The 21930-nt window shown below is 45.3% G+C and overlaps 1 protein-coding gene across 1 annotated transcript in view; it reads left to right on the plus strand.

Moving 5' to 3' along the window:
- The window catches only part of LOC146183915 (uncharacterized), a 168091-nt gene extending 147300 nt beyond the window's left edge, over positions 1-20791 (plus strand). The window contains exons 2-4 of the mRNA XM_084608438.1: positions 6495-6552; positions 18941-19179; positions 20652-20791. Of these exons, the coding sequence (XP_084464564.1) occupies positions 6495-6552; positions 18941-19179; positions 20652-20791 (437 nt within the window). The remainder of the gene's footprint in view (positions 1-6494; positions 6553-18940; positions 19180-20651) is intronic.
- Positions 20792-21930: the final 1139 nt, after the last annotated feature.

Below are 21930 nucleotides of genomic sequence, written 5' to 3' on the forward strand. Positions count from 1 at the left end.
TTAATAACTAAAGCTAATTAGCGCGTAATTGACATAAATTACTGTTTTTTAATCCACAACAAATACCACCGCTCACAACAAGACCACAAACAACAAGCCTTTGATGTTTTCGCATTAACTGCACTTAAGCCCTTTAAGTGTTCCCAGTAATTTTATTTATTGTTACCGGAGGGCCCGGCCGTTGCACGTGGTTCTGACAATTTGCCACTTTAATCATAAAAGAAAGAGCGCAACGCAACGACCAGATGGCTATTGCTTTCGCTAAGGGTACAAGTGGCCGAATCGGGAAACCGATATTTTGGTACGCACAAGGATGCTGTTTCTGCCGCGCTTGAAGACGACTTATCGTTTTTCCGGAAAGAGTGCTTGGAGCTGGTGCTGCTTTGTTGTCGGCACAAAAAGTGGCGGATAATATTTGCTTTGGACGTTTCTCCGTAGATGACTGCCTTGCAAGGCTTGCTTTATATGGTTTGGTTTGCGGGGTTTAATGTCCCAAATCGACTCAGGCTATGAGAGACGCCGTAGTGGAGGACTCCGGAAATTTCGATCACCTGAGGTTCTTTAAGGTGCACTGACATCGCACAGCACACGGGCGCCTTGCTTTTCGCCTGCAGTGAAAGGCGGCCGCCGAGGCCGGGATTCGATCCCACGTCCTCGGGAACTGTAGTCGAGCGCTGTAACCACTGCGCCACCCCGCGGGGCGCTTTGTATGGATCCTCGCGCATTTCCCATGTGGACGTTACAGGGCGCCGCTCTGCGAGATCTGGTCGCGCGGACCTTGAGCTTTATCGTAACCTTTTCCAGTCGAACGGTGCTCGATGTCTTGTCGGTCGCTATTGTCTTACATGTCCTTCTGCTGAGTAAAAATGCTAATAAAGAATGGCCAGTGCGGTTTCAGTTACTGCGTGTGCCACATTCACCGGGGAGGTTAGGAGAACGCAAATGTTGCAGCGATAGCTGCAGGGGGCGGAGAGGAAGACGAACTGCAACGTGTGCTTTATGCGCCATTTGTTTTGAGAGCAACAACGATAACATCACCTGGTCGGCCAACCAGAAATCCCACAAGTGTTTTTACAGGCGTATAGGAACGACGCTAAAGTGTCTGCATTAAAGCGTTTAGGCGGCGGCCTCACACGCTGGCGGTGAATGTGCCCAGAGGCCACATGCCTATGTGCGTATCAAACTACGCATCACGCCCGCCGCTTCTGCAGACACTCGGTGTACAGATTAGGCAATTTTCCGGCCTCAGAGCTACCTTTCTTGCTCCTATATTGCCTCGATTATTAATTCGCATTACCTACTGCTAATATCTAATCGCTAACCTGCTTCCCCTGTCTTCACTCGTTACATTTCCTTTCCTGCTGCAGTTTACTTTTTCCAAGTAGCTCGCCGCTCATTTTTCACAGGGAGCTATCTATATGCTTTATTGAGCAGCGCATGTCGACATTAATTTCTCCGTAATCGGATCCTAAACGCCGGCGGGCTGCACTTTCTCATCGACGTCTGCTGGCTTGTCGACACTACGCGCGCAAAATAACTCTACGATACTGCGACAAAATAAATCACTTCCCCACGTACGCCTCTCGGGCGCGAACAATTACGCTGCGGACGAATTAAGCGCAAGGCGAGAATAGATTTGAACGCCGGCGCCAACAGCGAGGTGTATTGGTCGCTGTTGAAGGAGTTAAGGCCCATAGACGACGTTGCATCCATGTTCGCAGGGAACCGCAAGATTAATTATATCACTCGTGAATCTCGTAACCAAAGCTAGAGCAGGGCAAGTCTATGAGAAGTCGTAGTTCCATTAATTTTAATGTGGACGAGGTGCGGCCAATAACTCTTGCACGTTTTTCGTTTAGCGCATATTTTGTGTAATGAACATGCGCGTAGTAATTAATATCAGAGGCTTGGGACGCGATGAAAAAATATTAAGCACTGTATAACTACACCCATGCTTCCAGCTTTTAGCTACCGGATGCTTAACATATTTTGTTCGCTTTAATGGCCGATAAGCGTCGGTCAAAAATGTCAACTCCTTGTTTCGTTCCTTCCTGGGTTCTTTTTTTATTATAAGTATAACCACCATGTTTATCAAATGAGCTACTCCTGCTTTCCCGTCTGCTTTTGGTTAGCTAGCGTTTTTGCCCAGAGAGTAAGCCGTCCTTTCAAATGACGTCAACCATTTTATTATTATTATGAATGCACATATGTGTTCTTGGTCAACATCCCGCACTTGTACGCGTCCGGAAATTTGGAGACAGAGTTCTGAGGATGTGCTCCTTTTACGCTACTTATTTTTTTTTCTTTCGCACCATTTTCTTCTCCCCTACTAATAGTTTCCCTCTCTTTATCACTTGAGTTTACACTCGATGCCGGCAACCCTCTTCGTTAACCCTGGTTTTTGACTCGGTTTTTGTTCCCTTCCGCCCTCCCTCGCTTCTCTGCTCAGCGACCCTTATTGAGTTTTGCTTGGCCCACGATCGAATGCGGTTTCTTGACGCTGTTCCCGAAATGGTTTTCGCCCTCCGTGCCTGCAATGTTTCCCCAGGGTGCCCTGCGATGTTTTTCGCGACTAGACTTGCGAGGAGACGTGCGGTCTCACCTCGCGTTTTCTTTCTTTTTTTTCTTTAACCGTGAACACACGTCATTTTCGAATGAATCAGTTAACGCAGCAGCATATCAACACTAAAATGTAACTGCAAAGGAAGAAGAAACGAAAATAACTATAACTAGAAGAACAGTAACAACCTAATGGAAATTGTTTCCTAGTTTGTAGGGCTGGCCGTCCTAAAGCCCCTTAGGGCTATGAGAAACGCCATAGTGGAGGACTTCGGAAATTTAGACCATCTGGAGTTCGCTTTTCGCCGCCATACAAAAATGAAGATACGTACATTTATAACACTGGTGCAGTAAGCAGTATAAGTGAATCGATAAATGGATCAATATATTAAAAAAAAAAAAAGAAAAGAAAAGAAAAACGAAAACGCCAGTAAGTAAGACTTTGTACAATACTTTCGAAATCGGGTGGAACCATCATATCACTGCCTTGTTGCTTGCAGTCATCATTAAAGTTGGGAAAAAATACAAGCATTTCAGCAACTTACAACGGTGCTCCCTAATTTTCTCAGCATTGTCCTAGACAAATGCTAATGAGGCTTCTTAATGATATGCGCTGTCAATACTAGTTTTGTTCTTGTATAATACTGTAAGTCAATTTGAATGGCATCATTTTTCTGAGCGATGAAAGTGTTTTGATCTCAGGCCGTGAAATACTAGGTGTGACACAAAAGAAACGAGACTAAGTGTGTAGCTTCAAAACATAGTGGAATGGTAATGATTTAGTGAGTTCCCAGTGGTTAGACTGGTACTCAACACAACTACATTGCAGTACTAAAAAGATTTCGTGAAAAATATTCCGAAAAAAAAAAAAAAAAGGTCGCAGTTGTGAAGTGATGGATGGCTGTTGCCCCAGGACAATACACCCGCTCGCACGGCCCTGTCTGTCAAACAGTTTGTGACCAGCAAAAACATTATTGTGACGGAGCATCCTCCTTATTCACCTGATTTGGCTCCGTGTGACTTTTTTTTTTTATTTCTTGAAGTTTAACGTGTTCTGTGGTCCTGACTATAATTACATTAACAGCTGGGAAAGTTTGTTGAGCTCGTTTTGTGCACACGCCATTTTTGCGTTACCTTAGTTTCCTTGAAAAGCGGCGTATGTTTTTTTTTTTTTTTTTTTTTTTGTTCGCAAGATAAGAAGTGTTTGGGAAAATGCTGCCCGCAATCATTGCGAGCCCAGTGAGTCTGGGTTCTTGTTTTTTTCTTTTTTTCTTTTTTTTTTTTACAAAGGTTCCGCATAGCTAGAAAGCATAACTTCTAATCGATATGTACAGCAAGAGCTGCTAAGTTCCCTTTTAGGAACAGTACAACTTGTTAGTGGCCATTGACTTCCCTGACTACCTTGGCTTCCTCTATTCACCTGTTTGCTGACGGCTGCATTCTCCCGTGAGATCAAAGCGTGGCTAGATTGAGCCCCTGAAATCAGGTGCTCATTGCATTGTTTCATGGAAACGGTTCTTTAATAAGCCCTTATTTCCTCACATCGTCTCTTAGTGACAAAGGCTAACACGGCTTCTTAATTAACAATGTCCTCTCAGTACCAGTTCCATTCTTGAATATACTGTAAGTCAATTTCAATGGCATCGTTTTTCTTAGCAATTAGAGCGTTTTTGATCTCAGAAATTCAAGTATTTCAAAGACGCGGACAACAAAAAAAAAATGAAATTAACATCTCGTTTCAGGGGTTAATATCGCCACGCTTTTACCTCACGGGACAATACAGTCGTCAGGAAACAGGTGAACAGAGGTAGGCAAGGCAGTCAGGGAAGTCACTGGCCACTAACAAGCTATATGGCTGCTGAAACGGGACTTTGATGCTAGTAAATATAAGGCAATGGGTGTATCTTCAACCTAAGTCAGCTTGCCACAAGAACCACTGCCATCAAATAGGTATTGAATTCGATATCTGCCCCATTAGTAACAGCGGTTACCAAATATTCGGCAATGTTATGCATTCAATTTCCTTGAACTCTACCATCGCTGCAAAGGATTAGGTATAATGTTCTATACAAGGGCAGGACACGAATAAGCGACCATCTGACATCCGCATTATATAACACTTATTTACTGGCTAGATATAATTTAGAATAATACAACTCATTTCGCCTTCTCAATTAAAGAGTTGCTACAGTAACTGCACGCAACCCCAATAACACCCAGGAAAATTCGCCAACGTTGTCTTTTTCGGTATATCCTCCACAATTTATTATCTTTTCATTCATTCGTGCTGGTACCTCTTGCACTTAATCTCACGCTTCCTTTTCCCATGATTACGGATTGGCCTGCCGCATCAAGCAACTCAAATAATTATTTTGATTTCTTCGTACTACTTAGTGTAACTGAAACGACGGCAAGCACTGAAATTTCTTTGAGTGAGTATACCAACTGAATTAAGTAATTCTGATTGTGTAACTACTGTAAATTGTCACCGCATATCTGAGAACATGTGTTTTATATGTATGCATTCATTTATTTAAACCCGATTGCCTCCATAACGCTACGGTCACGAAGGCATTAAGATACTTAAATAAGCACATACATTCTGACATCAAAACGTTACGTTTAATTCCTCGAACCTAAGGCGAGAACGAACGCTGCAGAAAGTACAAGGCATGCATCTATTATCCTGACATTGATGTTTCAGCGAAACGATGAGGAATCTATAACAAAACTACCGTGACGGACCGGACAGCCCGTGATGCCAGCTTGGGATTTCCACGCTAGATACACTTGCCAAAGTACGCTCTGCCGTAATTGGTATGCTAGCAAAATCAAATATTTCGTAATTCGTATTTCGTATTTCGTAATGCATGCAAGGAACGCATTTATTGCAGAGATATTTCGATTCGAAGTTGAACTGGTTTTCTCGCTACTATGATCGATACTCAGTTTTTGACGAACGCCATAGGCCAAAAATGACGCGAACCATGACGTAAACATAGGCTTCGTGATTGCTGACAAGCAACAAGCGATGCGGTCTAGCAGCAGCTGAAAAGAAAGCTACACTAACGGCCAGAGCCCTCGCTTCGTTTGCACGGCCATTGATCCTCTTGCTGAGCTCTGCAATGAAGTTCACGCGGCCAACGCTCTACACTTTGGTGACTTCATCCCCACAGAGCGTATACGGTTCTTTTAATGCTATAGGGGGGCTTCACTAGCAGGTTAAAAAAAATTGTTCGAGTATAGGCATCAAGCGGAGCTCCCGATGCGGCAGCTGACAATAAACTGGTATACCGAATCCTGCATAAAGTTCGCACCGTATCTTTCAATAGAGTTGTGCAACCTGCTGAAGCATCAAGTTTTTCCTCACAGAACTTGGCTGTAGGAAAAATACCCGGTGGGTTTGTGGGGTTTAACGTCTCAAAGCGACTCAGGCTATGAGAGACGCCGTAGTGGAGGACTCCGGAAATTTCGACCACCTGGAGTTCTTTAACGTGCACTGACGTCGCACAGCACACGGGCGCCTTGCTTTTCGCCTCCATCGAAAAGCGGCCGCCGAGGCCGGGATTCTATCCCGCGTCATTGGGTATTCTTCCTACCGGCGGGGTAGGAGGAATACCTGTTAGTTCTTGCTCTTTTCTTTTCTACCTTACAATACCTTTTTTTTTTTTTTTTTTTGCTTTCAGTAAGAGTTGTCTTTTCATAATAAAAAGCCTAGATATATTCGTCATAAATAACCAACATGATTTCTTCTTCAGGGCCTCTTTAGCATCGGCTGTTTTACTCATATACCTTGTACCACAGGCTATATATTCACTTAAAAATAAAGCGACACTAGCTGATGTTTCTTGGTTGCACGCAAATGCGTTGTAAGCTTCTGCAGATCGGACGTGACCAACTATTTTACTCTTGTTTATATTTCTTGCACTGCGTAGGAGAGCACTATACCTTCGGGGCCGGCAGGTATCAAGATGGCCTCCATCGTCCTGTCCGGTAAGAAACATGCTTGATGAAAATATAATGTCGCTGAAGGTAAACAATGCCATGAAAACAGTGGCATCTGCTACCCAAGAAGCGCGTGTCAAAGCAAAGCACAGTTTTTGTAAATTACTTTATTTCTGCAGACCACTTCATCATTCAGGAATGCAAATGAAGACCTCAAATCGCGATTTTTTACATTTGTCTTGTCGCTCAAAATTGTCGGCACAGATTGACCGGTCTGCCAATACCGCTGACAGAAGTCTGTGGATTGCATAAGTTAAAAACATTGTCGAAAATATTTTCCCTCTGCTGAGCGTCGCGTAAATTCATTTGCTAATTGAGGCAGCAGTTGAATGCGCGAGCGTAGAACCTTCTAAAACTTCTCGGATGCTTTGTTTCCAACTCTCCATATGCCTCGAGGCAGTGAATGCTTATAATCTGACACATTAGTTTTTTTGTTTTTTTTTTTGGATAGCGTTTGCAAATATGACCTCACAGCGAGAAGCGAAATCAAAACTAGTAGAGAAAAAGACTCAAGCGATTGAATTCGTTTTCGTGAAAAGAAAAAAAAAATAACTCTTTGAAATCACTTGTGCATCAAAAAACCAAAATATATTTGCGACAAAAATATCCCGAACGACTGATATAATGATACGAATCGCAACACGTTTAAGAGACCAATTCCACACTTAGAGATAGATACTCGACATCACGGCTCGAATTCACGAAAGGCCTGGCTGGCTTGGATCAGTGGCATCTTCAGCTGCTTAGCTTTTTTTCTTTCTGCCTTTTGCAATTAAGCGCTGATATTCGCATGAAAGAGAAATATTAGAGTGTATAGCGGTTTGCACAGCCGTAGTATATGAAATTCAAGCTGATTCATTTTAATCACGCAGACAACCAAAGTACCCACAAAAGCTCACACTTCAGAACAGTTAATGTTGGTCCGCGTGGAGGCATGCAGAATGCACCAAGCCCCTACGGGAGCTTCGGTGCTCTTCTCTGCATAGCATCTATGCTTGCGTCGCTGCTTCTTCATTTAGCCCCGTGCTATGACACCCAAAAGCCACTGTCATTTGAAAAAGCATATGTTATTTAACACTTGTATCAACTGTTTATTTAGTAAACAACCTGTGTCTCAACGTGGAACACTAACAATATTTCCATGAACATGATCGACATGATGGAATGCCAGTAGTAGCACTGTATGTTGCTTTCAGTATAAATTCGCCACTAACTATACAGCGTGCATGACACCTTTTTTTTTTTTTCGACAGTCATTTGAGTGCTGCACAGTTTTTTAAAGTACTGCCCCCCTCCCGGCCCCCCCCCCGCGCCTATTTCAAAGGAAATAAATAAATAAATAAATAAATAAATAAATAAATAAATAAATAATAATAATAATAATAATAATAATAATAATAATAATAATAATAATAATAATAATAATAATAATAATAATAATAATAATAATAATAATAATAATAATAATAATAATAATAATAATAATAATGCATTTTTCTTACTATGCTCATGGACACGCACGCCAATATACAGTTAAACGCAGCCGAGCCCGCCTACGAGGTTAGCGAGAACGTCTTGAGTTCGTGGTTCATTCTTGTCACGCAGTTGCTGCGCTGTCACACTGCCATGTTGCACTCCATGGTCACACGGTCAAAGCGAAGTGCCCGCAGTGGCTTAGCCCAAGCCGCGGAACCATACGCTCTAGTGTTCCAGCTAGGTATACATGGTCCGCCCTGTGCGATTCGCATTTCCCTTACCCATACACGGCCTGCTATGAAGCGCATCCAATATCCCAGCACCAAATAAACAAATAGACGTAACGCGCGGAGTAAGATAATACAAGCAAACTGATGGCAGTTGGTGCGCTGGGAGCGTTTTCGGACAGACCACGGCGGTAATGCACGGGTGGACTGGCGGGGTAAAATTGCTTATCCGACTAATGACGTGGCGAACGGGATTTCTTTTTTTTTTTTTTTTCTTCTGCGTGGGAGTAGCTCATAGGAGAGGCACGCCTGTTCTGTCTCCCATGCGCCCCCGCGACGCCAAGAGAGGAGACGACCAGATCGAAGCGTTGTTGGACGTCGGCGCGCGTGACGTGTTACATCTTCATAACACGCCGCTAGCAACGTCTCCTTTCGGTTACTCCCCTGCCACCCACCTCCTCGTCCTCCTCCTAGTGACTTCTAAAGTTCTGAGGGCACTGTACACAGTTCTTTCTGTTGTTCTTTCTTTCGAACGCCCCTGCTCTCACCCTGCCCTCTCCTGCCCTCCTTTTCTAGCTTCTTTTTTTTTTTTTTTTTTTTTCGCCAACTGCGTGCTGCTCACAAGTGTTCGGGAGCTTTCGTTCGTCTCCGTTTTGTCTCTATTTGGGTGCATTTCTTGTTGGTGGGAAGTTGCGGTGATCCATCAACACGTGAGCCAGCGCTGCACGCATGCATGCCGGCGCTGCAGCGCTCGAATGCAACGCGCTTACGTATACGGGGCGAGGGTGTACACGTATACCAGTGTTCTCCCCACGCAGCACCTCGGCCTCTTTCTCTGTGGCGTGTTTCTCCTTTTTTTTTTTTCTGTTTGCAATGTAAGTTGTTTGCTGGCTGGTTCGATATTTGGCGTGTTTATATGACCTGTTTTCTGGTCAGCGATGTACACGTGAGACTTAATTGTGAGTTTATAGAGCTTTCCGGTCTTAGTGCGCAGGATCTCAATGCCTGACGTTGTGCCCTGACGGGACAGACGTAAAAAAGTCGCATTCCTTTGCGCGCACTCTGCAGATGATAATAGTAAAATGCAGCATTGAGACCAACAACAAGAGCTACTGGTGCTCTTTACTGCGCATTCTCTTTCTTACCCTAGCATTGCCACAAGTTTACCTTAGTTTTCACTCCTCATTCAGGAATCGCCTGAACAAACTCCGCTATCGTTAGTGCACAGTTGTTGGGCAGTATTGTCGACAACACTTGCCGCATATTTGTATCGGCAACAGTTGCAGGATGTCAGCCGAATGTTCAGGTGCCGTCCATCTTCGCTGCAGAGGCCTAGATAAGCAGAGAGAGCCTGCTCGTTAAAGGGACATTAAAGAAAAAAGATAAGTAGGCTTGTATCGATAGAATACCAGCTCCAACGGTCACGAAAACACTATTCTGACTGAAAACAAAGCTCTTATAGGTAGGAAAGGGTGACAACATAAATACAGAGGTACCGCCGCCAAGGCCCATTCTCGCAAGTGCGAGTTAGGTTACGCGCAAGGGATCACGGAAGGTGTCTGATGTTCTAACCTTACTTTATTTATTTAGAAATACCATAAGCTCAAATAGGGTCACGATAGGAGTGGTTACATACAATGTAACATTAGAAAGCCAAGGGAACAAAACACTGCGAAAACGCCGCATACAAAGCATCAACAGGAGTGGTCTCCTAAAACCTGTTTAGAAACGGGAAGGCAAAACAACATAAAAGAACAAGTAAAAAGATGAGAACTTACTAAACAAAAAAATGTAAAGCAGTGCAGCAAAAACACAATGCAGTATACCCCAATAACCAGCAATATTGTCACTTTTAAAAACATTGAGACGTTTGGATTGTTAATTAACTTTTGTTTCGATGATGCTGATGGTGGTTATGATGATGAAAACATTCTTTATTAAAATAAAACATGGTGGTCGGCCGCCCTATTCCGGGAGTTCGTTTGATTTCGCAGCCTCTTAAAGTCAGCTGGTACTGAACAATAGCGTAGGACTGATGGTATACGACATTCTAGGAAAAATGCATGCGCACAAGCACAAAAACGAGGGAGGAAGGGACGAGACAAACACGTGCTGAATGTTCGGGTCTGAGCTGGACAGCATTTACTCCCACCGCTCAATCGTCAGGCCTGTTATCCTTTCTACTATAATGTACTACTGGTCGGAGCATAAAGTGTGGTATAGGTCTGCCTCCGTGTCCCCAGTGTGCACTATGGCTTCATAGTCGTGTGGGTAGGTTGCGTGAAGTCTTTTTGAACCTGCGTGTTTATTTCTTCTAAGCGTTTGTTTCAAAGCTGCATGTGCACTTTTATCCCACAAAGAAGACGGCAAAAAGATCGAAGAAGAGCTTAAACGTTGGAAAGCAAACTTGCGCTTGGCGGTGCACGCTACAGGCGGTCAGTTTCGATGTGTTTCGGCTTCGGCCCTTCGAGATCGCAGCTATGCATTTTCCACGCCCACGCCGATTCGTTTTTAACGTGCTTCGATTTAAAACTGCGGAGAAGCAGAGGAAGTCCAGTTTTTCGGACGAAGTTCATTGCTCTAGAAGCGCTTTCCTATTAAAGATCAGGTATGAAATTTATACGGATTATGAATATCGGTTTATTGTTTAATGTTAAACATGCGTTAAACGAGATGGAGCTGTCGTATAGGCGTGCTCTGTATTACTCGCCGGCCCGGGTTGCTTGGTGAGGAAAGGAAGACTGTAAAAGGAGGCATAAGAGTTAGAATGGCACGAACACTTAAAGATAAACAAATAACAAATGCGCTACTCTGAACAGGATTCGAACTATGGTATTAGGATTTTCCCGTGGGAGCCTTAGCCAATAAACCATCCCACCCACATTTTCCTTGTTTTTTTTTTCTTCACCGTCGCCCTTTTCTTATTGTATTCAAATTGAACAATAGTTACACAAGAACGATCAGCCGTATTTAGCCGACGTAACATGGCTAAAACTCTGGTAATGATTTTAAGGTTTCAATGGCTAGTCAGATGCTGGATTTACAAGTTTGATAACTTCCCAATACTTTACAATGGCTTCAATAAATAAGCATTGCCGCACTGGTCGTACGTCAAGATCTGCGTGACGCACCGCCATCCTACTTATACATTTACCATGCAGGCCCAACGCCATTACGATATCATATGGGACACCGCCCTCGTTTTTTTCAACCGGAAGACACCTGGCGCTGTGAGGTTTAACTGAAAAATCCTTCTTAGGCGTCTTTTAGAGGAAGTCAAAGGAGAGAACTGTGTTCCGGCAGTTACGCGCCATCTCGAATGTAGCGTCTTATTATTACTTCTGTAACGTAACTTCGATGCTTCAGATATCTTTGTTTAGTTTTGAAGTGGTCATCTACATTACACGATTGCCTTCTAACCTGCTGAGTCTTGTGGCTGGCTGTGAGAGTGTCTAAACGACGTTCTGCATTTATAATAAGCAACCACAGAACGCACAACTCCAACTGCGCCTCAAATATCTTCGACAAGATATTATTACACACTGCTCCTCCCTTGACATTACGCACTGGGACCAAATTTGCAGGGAGATTGACAGCTCATTACATCAAAAGCCAACGTGGCATCTTCTTCGCTCTCTCTTAGTTCCTCAACCTCCCCCTGCCCCCTCAGTTGACAAAACCTTAGCTCTGCATAGCCCCCAAGAGGTTACCAAGCAACTGACTGATATCTACGTACCACCTCCCCTATACGACGCATACCCTACGTAACTTGGAACTTCCAACTCCGAAATAGGCGCCCCTTTCACTCTTCCAGAACTTGACGCCGCTCTTGCCCAGAGCAAAACGAACATATCCCCTGGCGAGGACACAATAACATAGAGACTTCTCAGAAACCTTCCTGACTCTGCTAAACAATTCTTACTCGATACCATGAACAAACATTACACTGAAGGAACCCTTCCTTCGGAGTGGAAATCTTCTTTGATCCCTCTCATACACAAACTAGGCAAACCCCCCCTCACTTTTTAACCTTTGCCCTATATTGCTCACTTCATGTGTGGGCAAAAATTTCGAACGTGTGGCTCTCATACGGTTTCTCCATTTTTTTGATCACACAAACTTTTTCCTGACTTCCCTAATTGGTTTCCGTTCCTGTATATCGGCCCAGAACCTCTTCCTCATATTGCAACACACCTTTTTTGACCCATCTTCCTCCCACATACATGCTCTGGTTACTGTCGATGACCGCAAGGCTTTTGATTGCCCCATGACCATATTCTCGAGGCCGTGGCCCGAATCGGCTGCGGCTCCAACCTCTACACGTATCTGCGTAACTTCCTCCATAAGCGCAAAGGTTCATTACGCCTAGGCTCTACTCCCACCCCTTCCACACATTTCAATCTGACCCAGGGCACTCCGCAAGGAGCTGTCCTCTCTCCGACTCTATTCAACCTTGGCATGTGTGCCCTCGCACGGCAACCTGCGAACATACCCAATCTGTACCATATTTTTTATGCGGACGACATCACTTTCTGGTGCACCTCAGGTTCGCCTGGAGAGATAGAGACCACACTTCAGCAAGGTCTCGTCATTATTTCCGCCTTTCTTTCCAAGGCCAGCCTGAGTACCGCACCAGAGAAGTCGAAACTGCTCCTCCTCACCCATACTAAATATCAGCGCACACACAACAGCCTTATCTCTCTCACTTTGAATTCGCTACCCATCCCCGCCGTGTTAAGCAGTCGCGTTTTAGGCATGCCACTTCATTAGTACAAAAACGTGCAGGCTCTCAACCAAGTTCTTTCTACCTGTAGCACGGTCACCCATATCTTGTCCGCCGTGTAGTCAGACAGCACGGCCTTCATGAGGCTCAGGCCTGTCGTCTTGTTCAAGCCCTCGCACTCAATAAAATCCTTTATTATGTTCCATATCTTTCTTTAACGCAACCCAGATAGACAAATTGGGATCCGCTCCACACACCCTCTACAAAGCGGCCCTCCAACTTCCAATACAAACTTCTACACAACGTCTCTGCGATACCGGCTTATTTCTCCCTGTACGCTCCCTCCTTAATCTCCACCGTGACCGTCAACTTGCTCGCCTATCCTTACACTGCAAGGCAGATGGATCCTTTCTCAGGCTCAAATCAATCCCATGCCCATTGCACTTCAGGTTCCTCGGCACCCATAAGTTTCCAACCTTCGTATAGCACCAATTCCTCGCAATATGTCCCTAATCCTTTACCCTGGATGCAGGCAAGCCCAGGCTGCCAGATACACGCCGCCCCTACACAGTCACACTCTAGCGTACACCGACGCCTCCATGCTCGGATCCCTGGGTGCTGCAGCCCAGATCATACATTCCTCTCTTTTCCCTGATTCTCTCTATTCTACCAGTGGTCCACACCTAGACCCACCAGAGAGTACTACTTTGGAGATTCTCTCGATTGCGCATGCTGTCCAGGAATTCACTCATCTTCCCCCCACCCAACAATACGTTGTGTGCACTGATTCCCAGGCCGCCCTCCGTGCCTTTCAAAAGAGAACCATAGCCCCAAATATACACGCTGACCGCTTTTTGATCTGAAGCCTCGTACAGTCACATTGAGATGGATACCTGGGCATTCAGGGATTGCTGGAAATTAGCTGTGTAATCAGCTCGCCTACTAATAAGCATCGAACTTTGGCGGGGTATCTCAGCAGAGTTTAATTTCTCAATGTTCGCTGTTCTTTCGTCGTCTCGATGCAAACGAACAGAGCTATCTGGCGCATTATTGTGTGACATAACGTGCACTTCATGCGCCCTGCGCGGAGCAGTGACGGTGCCACCTTTAGCGTAAGCAACGTTAAGGTGTAAACGCCCAAAGAAGCCTTTAACGAAGGGCAGCTCGGTTGATTTAATGTTAAGAAAAAAAGCAGCGAATAAAACGCAGAATATTGCGCAAAACAGGTCTTGTGTTTCCTTTTTATTATTTTCGGTGGCAATGCATGGCTCATCCCTTGCTACTATATTTAAACAGGCCAGAACGTGTCAGTCCTCACTCGTCAGTCGTGACGCTGGTTCGCTGATGTCAGCGGCCGCACCCCTAACTTATTTTGCTGCCGTCACTCGCTATAGTCTGCGCCCGGACATTCTTCATATACTGCTAGTCGATTCACGTCACCTTTAGAAAGCATGTAATACTCTGTGAGGGCCGTGGTCGCTGAAGTTCGCCGTGAGAGCTTCGTTGTCGAGCCCGGGAAATGGATCTATGGCTATTGGCCTCGAGATCGAGCAGAGTCGCCACCTTGCGGCTCAGCGGCGAAACCTGCTCAGTGTGGATGCGTTTTCGCGTCGCGTGCTAGCCCGTAGTGATTTACGCGCGCGTGCGGCGTGTACAGGAGTGTTTTTGTTTGTTTCGCGGTTCCTGTGAGCTTTTGCTTACCTATATGCCTCTTGCAAAATAAATATGAACACTCTATAACCCCACGCTTCATTAAAAAAAAAAAATACTTGTCCGTATCGAGCATGTCATGCTTGGATAAGGACATCATCCATCGCGGTCTTCGGCGCATGAGATCCTTTGAGATACAATGTCTCAAACGAAGTGGTACTGTCGTTACCGCCGTGTCAAAGCAAAACAGGTCGCTGCCGTCAATAAAAGTTAATGCAAACGCTCAGAAATCGCATATTCCCGTTTCTGTTTGGAATACCGCAGCTACTGAAACATATGCAACAGCAGACTGCTTCATATAGCGGAATGCAGTTTGAACAGACCACTCTATGCCTACTATGCCTTCTGTATTCACGATAGAGTAGTGTGAGTACTTTTTTTTTTTTTTTTGCTTTTAAACCTCTGTCGCGGTGTGTCAATGGTAAGGGCGCTCGACTGCTGGTTTCGAGAACGGGGGATTCAATCACAACCTTTTCGAAAGGCGCTCCTCTGCTGTGGGATTTGACTGCACAATAAACAATCCCACGTGGTAAATTGGGTGTTAATAATGAAAAAAAAAAGAAAAAAACGACACCAAAACCAGCCTCTGCAATCATCCGTCATAGCCGATGCCGCTTTCATGCGTTAAACCCGGACCAATATGCATGTCTTTTTTTTTGTTGTTGTTGTTGTTGTTGTTGTTGAAGGCTTCTGTGCATCCGTAAAAGTTTTAGTGAGCACATTTTGCTTTAGAGAAATGCTCGAGTATTCGAGAAACATATTCCCTGCACCTGATTGTTACCCTAAATATTACATAATGCACCTAGATTAATGTACTTTACTGGTAGCCTATTATAATCATTATAATCCCTTTTCGTCCAAGTACTGTCTTCCGAGCAATCTCGTCGTTTCTGACAAGGGGAGTAAAACAGCTTCATGCGGGCTTAAATATCAGTGTTTAGTTCGGGAATAAATACATCTTTATAGTCGCATGATAAGATGACCTCTATTTCTTTCGGAATAGTTTTATATCCGGCATCTGCTTTGGAAGCAACCCTAATATTTTACTTCGCATAAGATTTAGTCATTGCTAAATAAATAGTGATAAAGAAATTTTCAGCCTGTAAAATTGCTTCCTAGAACATGACAGTGCCCATGCGCAGTTTATAACGATGTCTTCGCGGTTCTTCTTTTTTATACCGTGCAAACCATCTTCTTCCTTTCGTTCTACCTGAATCTTCGCAGCGAGTAATTCGTAGCTTGCACTTTAACGTTACTGAAAATTAATCGCTGATTATTGTAAATTCTGTCAAGTGTGTAAAAGTTCTCTCACACGGTGAAATTTATTGGCATTGCAAAACAAAATAATTACACTACTAATTTACCGTTATATATTAACATCACACATATCAGAAATCCTTTATACATTCCTCGGTTTCAGGAAATCATTTACAGTTAGTGACGCATGCAGTAATACACTATCACATTCTATGGCAGTAGCCGCAAAAACCATCTCGGCAAATTCAATGCACTCAGCGCTGTACACGTGAACAATCAGCTTTCCTGTGCGGCGAGGTTTCCTGTAGAGTGTCCGCGTGATATCATTTTTGGGGAATGCTTGTGCGTGGTTGTCTGGGGCCAACGTTAATGTGCACTCAGTCTAAAGCAACTCGCCATGCAGTGCGCTGCCAATGCTACATTTAACCTGCTTAATCCTTGAATCATGTACGATATAATGAACCAGGCTTTCTCAATTCAATCTAAAGTATTGCAGGTATCTGCTTGGGCTTGACACTAAATTTGCCGGTCTCACTCGCATGAGACACGCGCAAACTGTTTAAAAGTCGATAAGAAAAACAAAGCTGTCATTAGGCAGGCCCAAGCATTAGGCGCGTGAGCGCGGTACAGCGCAAGAAACGTGCAAAGTAAATCTCGAAGTCTGATGGTTGCGTGCCTTGTTTTCCTAAAATCCGCTCTTCTTCTGCTGCATTGGCAAAATCATTGGATCTTTTTCTGCAATATTGCAGAAATACTGTAGAAGACACGTTTTCATCTCCAACAAACCCGCCGTAAACTCGGAAGCAGACCTACGCAGCGTGCGTTTCTGCGAGCGCCGCCGGCTGCCGATCCACACTACCGGAGTGACGGTGGCGCCACCTCTAGGTCGATCTCGCGGCGAATAGTTGAAACGAAGGGACGGCTCCGGTCAGTGATAGATTTAATTTCGGCTGCTGCTAGAGCGAACCGCTTGCTGTGGGCCAGCAGTCATGGAGTCCCGTTGCGTCATGGATTGGGTCATTTTACCCAACTACGAACGGGGAAAACAGTTTGAAATGCAGCCGCGGGGAAAAAAAGAAAGCTCTTCAACTTCGGAATTGAAATGTCTCAGCAATTAATGCGTCTTTCCTGCCGGACAAGCGACAATGAAGTCAACGGATACTATTAGATTTCGCTAATATAACAATTGATATAAAACTGTCTACGTAGCAAAGTAGCTTCTACTCGCCAAATATATATTGCTCTGGCCAAAGACGCTCGCTGCAGTGTTTTAGCTACCATTGCCTACCAATATGCGTGGCAGTATTTGGCTCCACACTATAGGATGTGCAGGATCTTTCCCCAAGTCCTGGCACAAGCTGGTACAATTAAGGTATAACGCAAGAATCGAAGGCGAGATCACTGAGTGTGTCCATCTGGACGCATACCGCGAATTTTTACCGAAAAGTACAAAGGGTGGATGTGGGCCGGTGTCACGACTTTTAATTGGCGGTGAATGACGTCCCCCCCCCCCCCCCCCCTCCTCCTCCGTCGCCGACACACCGCTCGAAGCTCTGCTACTTCAAGGCGCCTACTACGATACGAGAAGACGGATTGTCGCTATTTTGCGTATACAATATAAATAAGCTGCATTGAACGGTTGCTCCGAATCATCGCAGTGCCGCTAACACGATACTTGATTCTCCTTTTGACATGCTGCAACCCAGCTAGAGATTTCACTTAGGACTCCCGCTCGTAGCCTTTTTATGGTGTGGTTGCTCGGTGTGCATTCGACTGTGGCGTAAAAACTGTGATGAAGTTTCAACTCCAATGTTTTCACAAAGCTTAAAAAGCTTCATTGCCACTCAATTCAAGAAAACAGACTTTGAAGACACGAAAATGAAAGCAAACCCGATCATGCCAGATTGGCTCCGGTAGTGTCCTAATTTTCTGCTAATTTTGTGCTAAGCCTAATATTCAACTCAGCTGGTTATATTCGCGGTGCATTGCAGCGTGCATAGTAGTCAAAATTGCTTTTAAATGCCGTTTTAGCTCCGATATAATGATGGAGATTGAAAGCGTATACTATACCATTCTCTACGATAATAGGAAACTGCCCAAGAAGCTTCATGTTCGTTTCCGCCGCTGGCATGGCTGTTGGAACACTTTTCTACATTGGAGGGGCGTAAATAAGGCGACATGCTTGCGCTCTGTGATTCCGGAATAAATATTTTGCTCCCTTGTATTCCAAAATGTCTTCGGTGAATACGGGAGTAAATAAGCTACTCTATCTGTCCAGTAAACCTAGAATTGCGGATGTTTATGCCAGTTAAACCTAATTATGAACGGAAGCCCTGTTGATGCACTCGGACCAGGGCGCGTTTGCCATGGCGAGACTGGACCAAGCGCTAGCGAAGCGCCAGTTATATTCTTGTCTGGTCACGTGGCACACACCGGAGAGGAAGCCTAAGAGCGAGCGCCGCTGAGGTGTCTCTTTAGAGCAGATCACGTGACGTCATACAGACACACTTGCGCTCCGGCGGCTGAAGGTAAATTTGCGGCCGACAGATTGCTTCTGCTCTAAAACTGTTTTATGAGCGTAGGCTACAGAACAGGACAATTTCTCCTTTAACGACTGACAGCAAGCATATCTCGGACCATTTTGAAAGTGGGGTTGAGGTTGTCGCGATTCTGCATGTACAAAATCATTTCTTCTTTTCGTTGAAAAAGTGGAACCCAGTACGGTTAAATTCATCAGTTGAAGAGGGCAGTCGAATTTGTTCCCCACCCTACTTTTAAACCCGCTTCACGATCAACCACTGTAAATTAGGAAAATGAAAATGTTAACCATCTCTTTAAATTGATATCACCGGCTTACGTTACTGTTTCGGGTTGAGCCATGGACGTGGAACATTTGTGTCATTTGACCGTATAAAGGCTGCGTTCTCGACGAGAACCTTGATTTAATTCAGTTTTCTGTCCTTGGTTCTTACTGTCATTGCAGTGGCTTGGATGGATACTACCCAAGAGAAAGAGGTCCGACTGCAATGGAACCGCGAGCTCTAACGCACGTCCACAAGAGGATCTCAAAAAGAGAAAGTTCACAGCCTGTATCAAATAAAGTTTTCCGCTCAAACCATATTAATGTTAAATGTTCCCTCCCACAGAACGTGCCTTCATTCCTTTCTGACCAAGGGAATACCGAAAATACCTATGAAGGAGGAAATAAGTTGTTCCGGAAAGGTAAGAATTATCACCACCGGCACACGAGAACAATCAACACGCTGTCGGAATCGATAGCATAGCATGACGGAATCGATAGCTCTCCTACCAGCTGGAGCGAACGCCTTTCATACTTATTAAGGAAGGATATGCAGTGCCAACTGCGGACAGCGTATACTCGCTACAGGAAGAGTTTTACAACTTGGAATGTGCTGACGTGCCCCGTCAGCCATCTATTTCGGCTTTTCGCGGCTTCAGGTATCACCTTTGCCGGTGATTGAAGGCGTTCAGGATGCGTTATTCGCAAGAGCTGCGCTAGTTCCACGCTGGCGGCCTTCATGACCCCTTGCCCATGGTGCCTCAGCACGAAACTATGCCCAAACAAAGCGGGCGACAAAATTAATCTTCTACAGTTACTACTCTGGAATTGGCCTTAGTCACGGAGGGGACAGGGGTGGTCCTTGCAATGCAGCGACATGGGAAGAAAAAAAAAATGACGGCCGACTTAGCGCAGTCGGGCCAAATGGGGATTAAGGTGCGCTATAGCACTTCGGGTTTCACCTTCGTTTCGGTCTCACATATTCATTAGAGTACAATCGCTGTCTCCCACATTGTGTGAAAGACTTAGGAAGTCGCGCTTCAACCAAGCCGCATGAGAGTGCGATAAAGCCCAATAGCAGCGTGTTCGATACTGGATCCGAGGATCCTCGTGGGTTCGATTCCCATCTCAAAAGTGCTGCCCGTGATGGTAGCTCCAGCTAATATGGTTATGACCTGTGCTGACACCGTCGTAACACAGACTGCAGATTAATCAGTTCCTGGCCATGTAGCATGCCATTTACCACCTTCCAGAGGCATGACTGTGTGGAGGACAGAACAAACATGCCGGTGAAATGCAAGAGTGGAGGTCTCAGTGCAAGAGCATTAAGCATGGCAGAAATCACGTGGCTCCAGCAGCCATTTTCCCTGGACGTTCTTAGTGACGGACACAAAGCGTATTGTAATCATTACAGCTATAGAGCGACTGGTGCGTCGACAGGTCTGGGAAGACGTAAACAAGAAATATCATATAAAAGAACAAGGAGAGCTTTCCCGGATGGGCTGCGCCGCGATTTCGGGGTACATCTTGCACGGGCGCTTTCAGCAATGTGACAGAGCTGTAGTTGTTATAAGGCGGGGCATACGTCCACTTCTGACTTCAAAAACGCCGTTTCGTGTTGTTTTTTCCTTCATAACTTTAAGGTGGTGGGTGGTGTCAGTGGTAACGTTTTTATGCTCAAAAGAGAGTTTCGGAGTCTGAAGAGCCCGCAACATGATCAGTACCCTTAGTCCGAAACACCGCATGGCGAGGCTCCGTCTCACGCCCGCATTATTAGAGCCATTTGGGCCTCCAGTGTGGAGCAGTTGAGGTGGACAGTCTCCTATGCCTCGCTGGTAGGGTAGCAGAAAGGGGAAGGTGCGGATTCTGAGCACATGCCCCTACCATGTTATAGATATCGGAGACATGTCCACAGTGCAGGTTCCTATCTGCAGGCTCCGCAGAGTTCTCTCCTCCGCTTATTCAACTCCTTCTAAGACGGGCTGCCAGCGATCCAACTCAGACAGTTGCATCATCTGGGCTCCTGACCACTAGGGTCCACAAGGCAGTGAGGCCACTGATGCGGCCGCCGTCTATCGCCCCCTCTATAGATAGCTCTATAGCTATTTATAGCCCCTTGACTCAGACGCTCATCAACAGCCTCTGCTGTTCCGAGAAATCGTAAAGGCGGCGAGAGTAAAGGGCGCCTGCAGCAACGCGGGCAAGGAACATCGAATCCACTCTTGGGACACGCGTGCAGGATTATGCTTGACGTTGTGCCCTTGCACACACGTACCGTCTTGGCCAAAAGTAACCAGGCTGCAGGGTTTCCTTCTCAACCGTGTTTGGAGCCCTTGATTTATATCAAAAAGCAAAAGATGGTCTTTAGAGATGATGGGCTTTTTTTCCGCACAGGTGATTAATAATTTGGCATGTCCTGCAAAACGCTTAACAACAGGGCTGAGGAGTAAATCGGGCAGCCTGGTTACTTTTGGCAAAGAGGGTACATTTTAAGATGCGATTACAGCTCAAGGACACGGCCGTTATACATAGGTCACGCGGTGTTCAAGCGAACGGCTTCACTTACTTTATTGTCCCTCTGGCAGTCTTGTAAGACGACCCATAAAGAATTAAGGTGGGTTCGTACTAGCAGACTGGATTGCGGATGGCCCGTGCATGTCTGCGGTCTTCGTCCCACGAGACGAAGCAACCCCGAGTCGTTCCGGGCGTTGAGCCTTCATACGAATGGGGTGGACAAACCGCGCGTTCTCTCCGCCCCGGCGTAGTATTGCTTGCGCGGCTTCGAAAACTCTTGGCGGGGGAATGTTCAAAACGCAGGACGCAATCTGCAACGTTCTGCCCACGAAGCTCCGGACGCCAGCTTAATGCAAACCTCCATGCGCTTATTGCTGCTGCAAATTACACCAGGTATCAGGTGATCATGACAGTGTGTCACAAACCCCCGCTTTTACGGTCAAAACAGGCGCGGGATCCCCTTTACGGTTACCCGTCGTCCCTCTATGAGGTTTGAGAACACATTTAAAAGTTAGGCCGGTCAACCCGTGAAGTACGTGTGTCGGTGTGCGATTGAGGAATAAGTTCAAATAGGTCACTTTCTTTTACAAACGATTGAAATATTTATAGATAGTAGCCCGAATTACACTGCATAATAATAGAGTACAATAAATAAATAA

Source organism: Amblyomma maculatum, chromosome 7, assembly GCF_055883805.1.
Source record: "Amblyomma maculatum isolate TAMU_Amacu chromosome 7, ASM5588380v1, whole genome shotgun sequence".
Lineage (NCBI taxonomy): Eukaryota > Metazoa > Arthropoda > Arachnida > Ixodida > Ixodidae > Amblyomma > Amblyomma maculatum.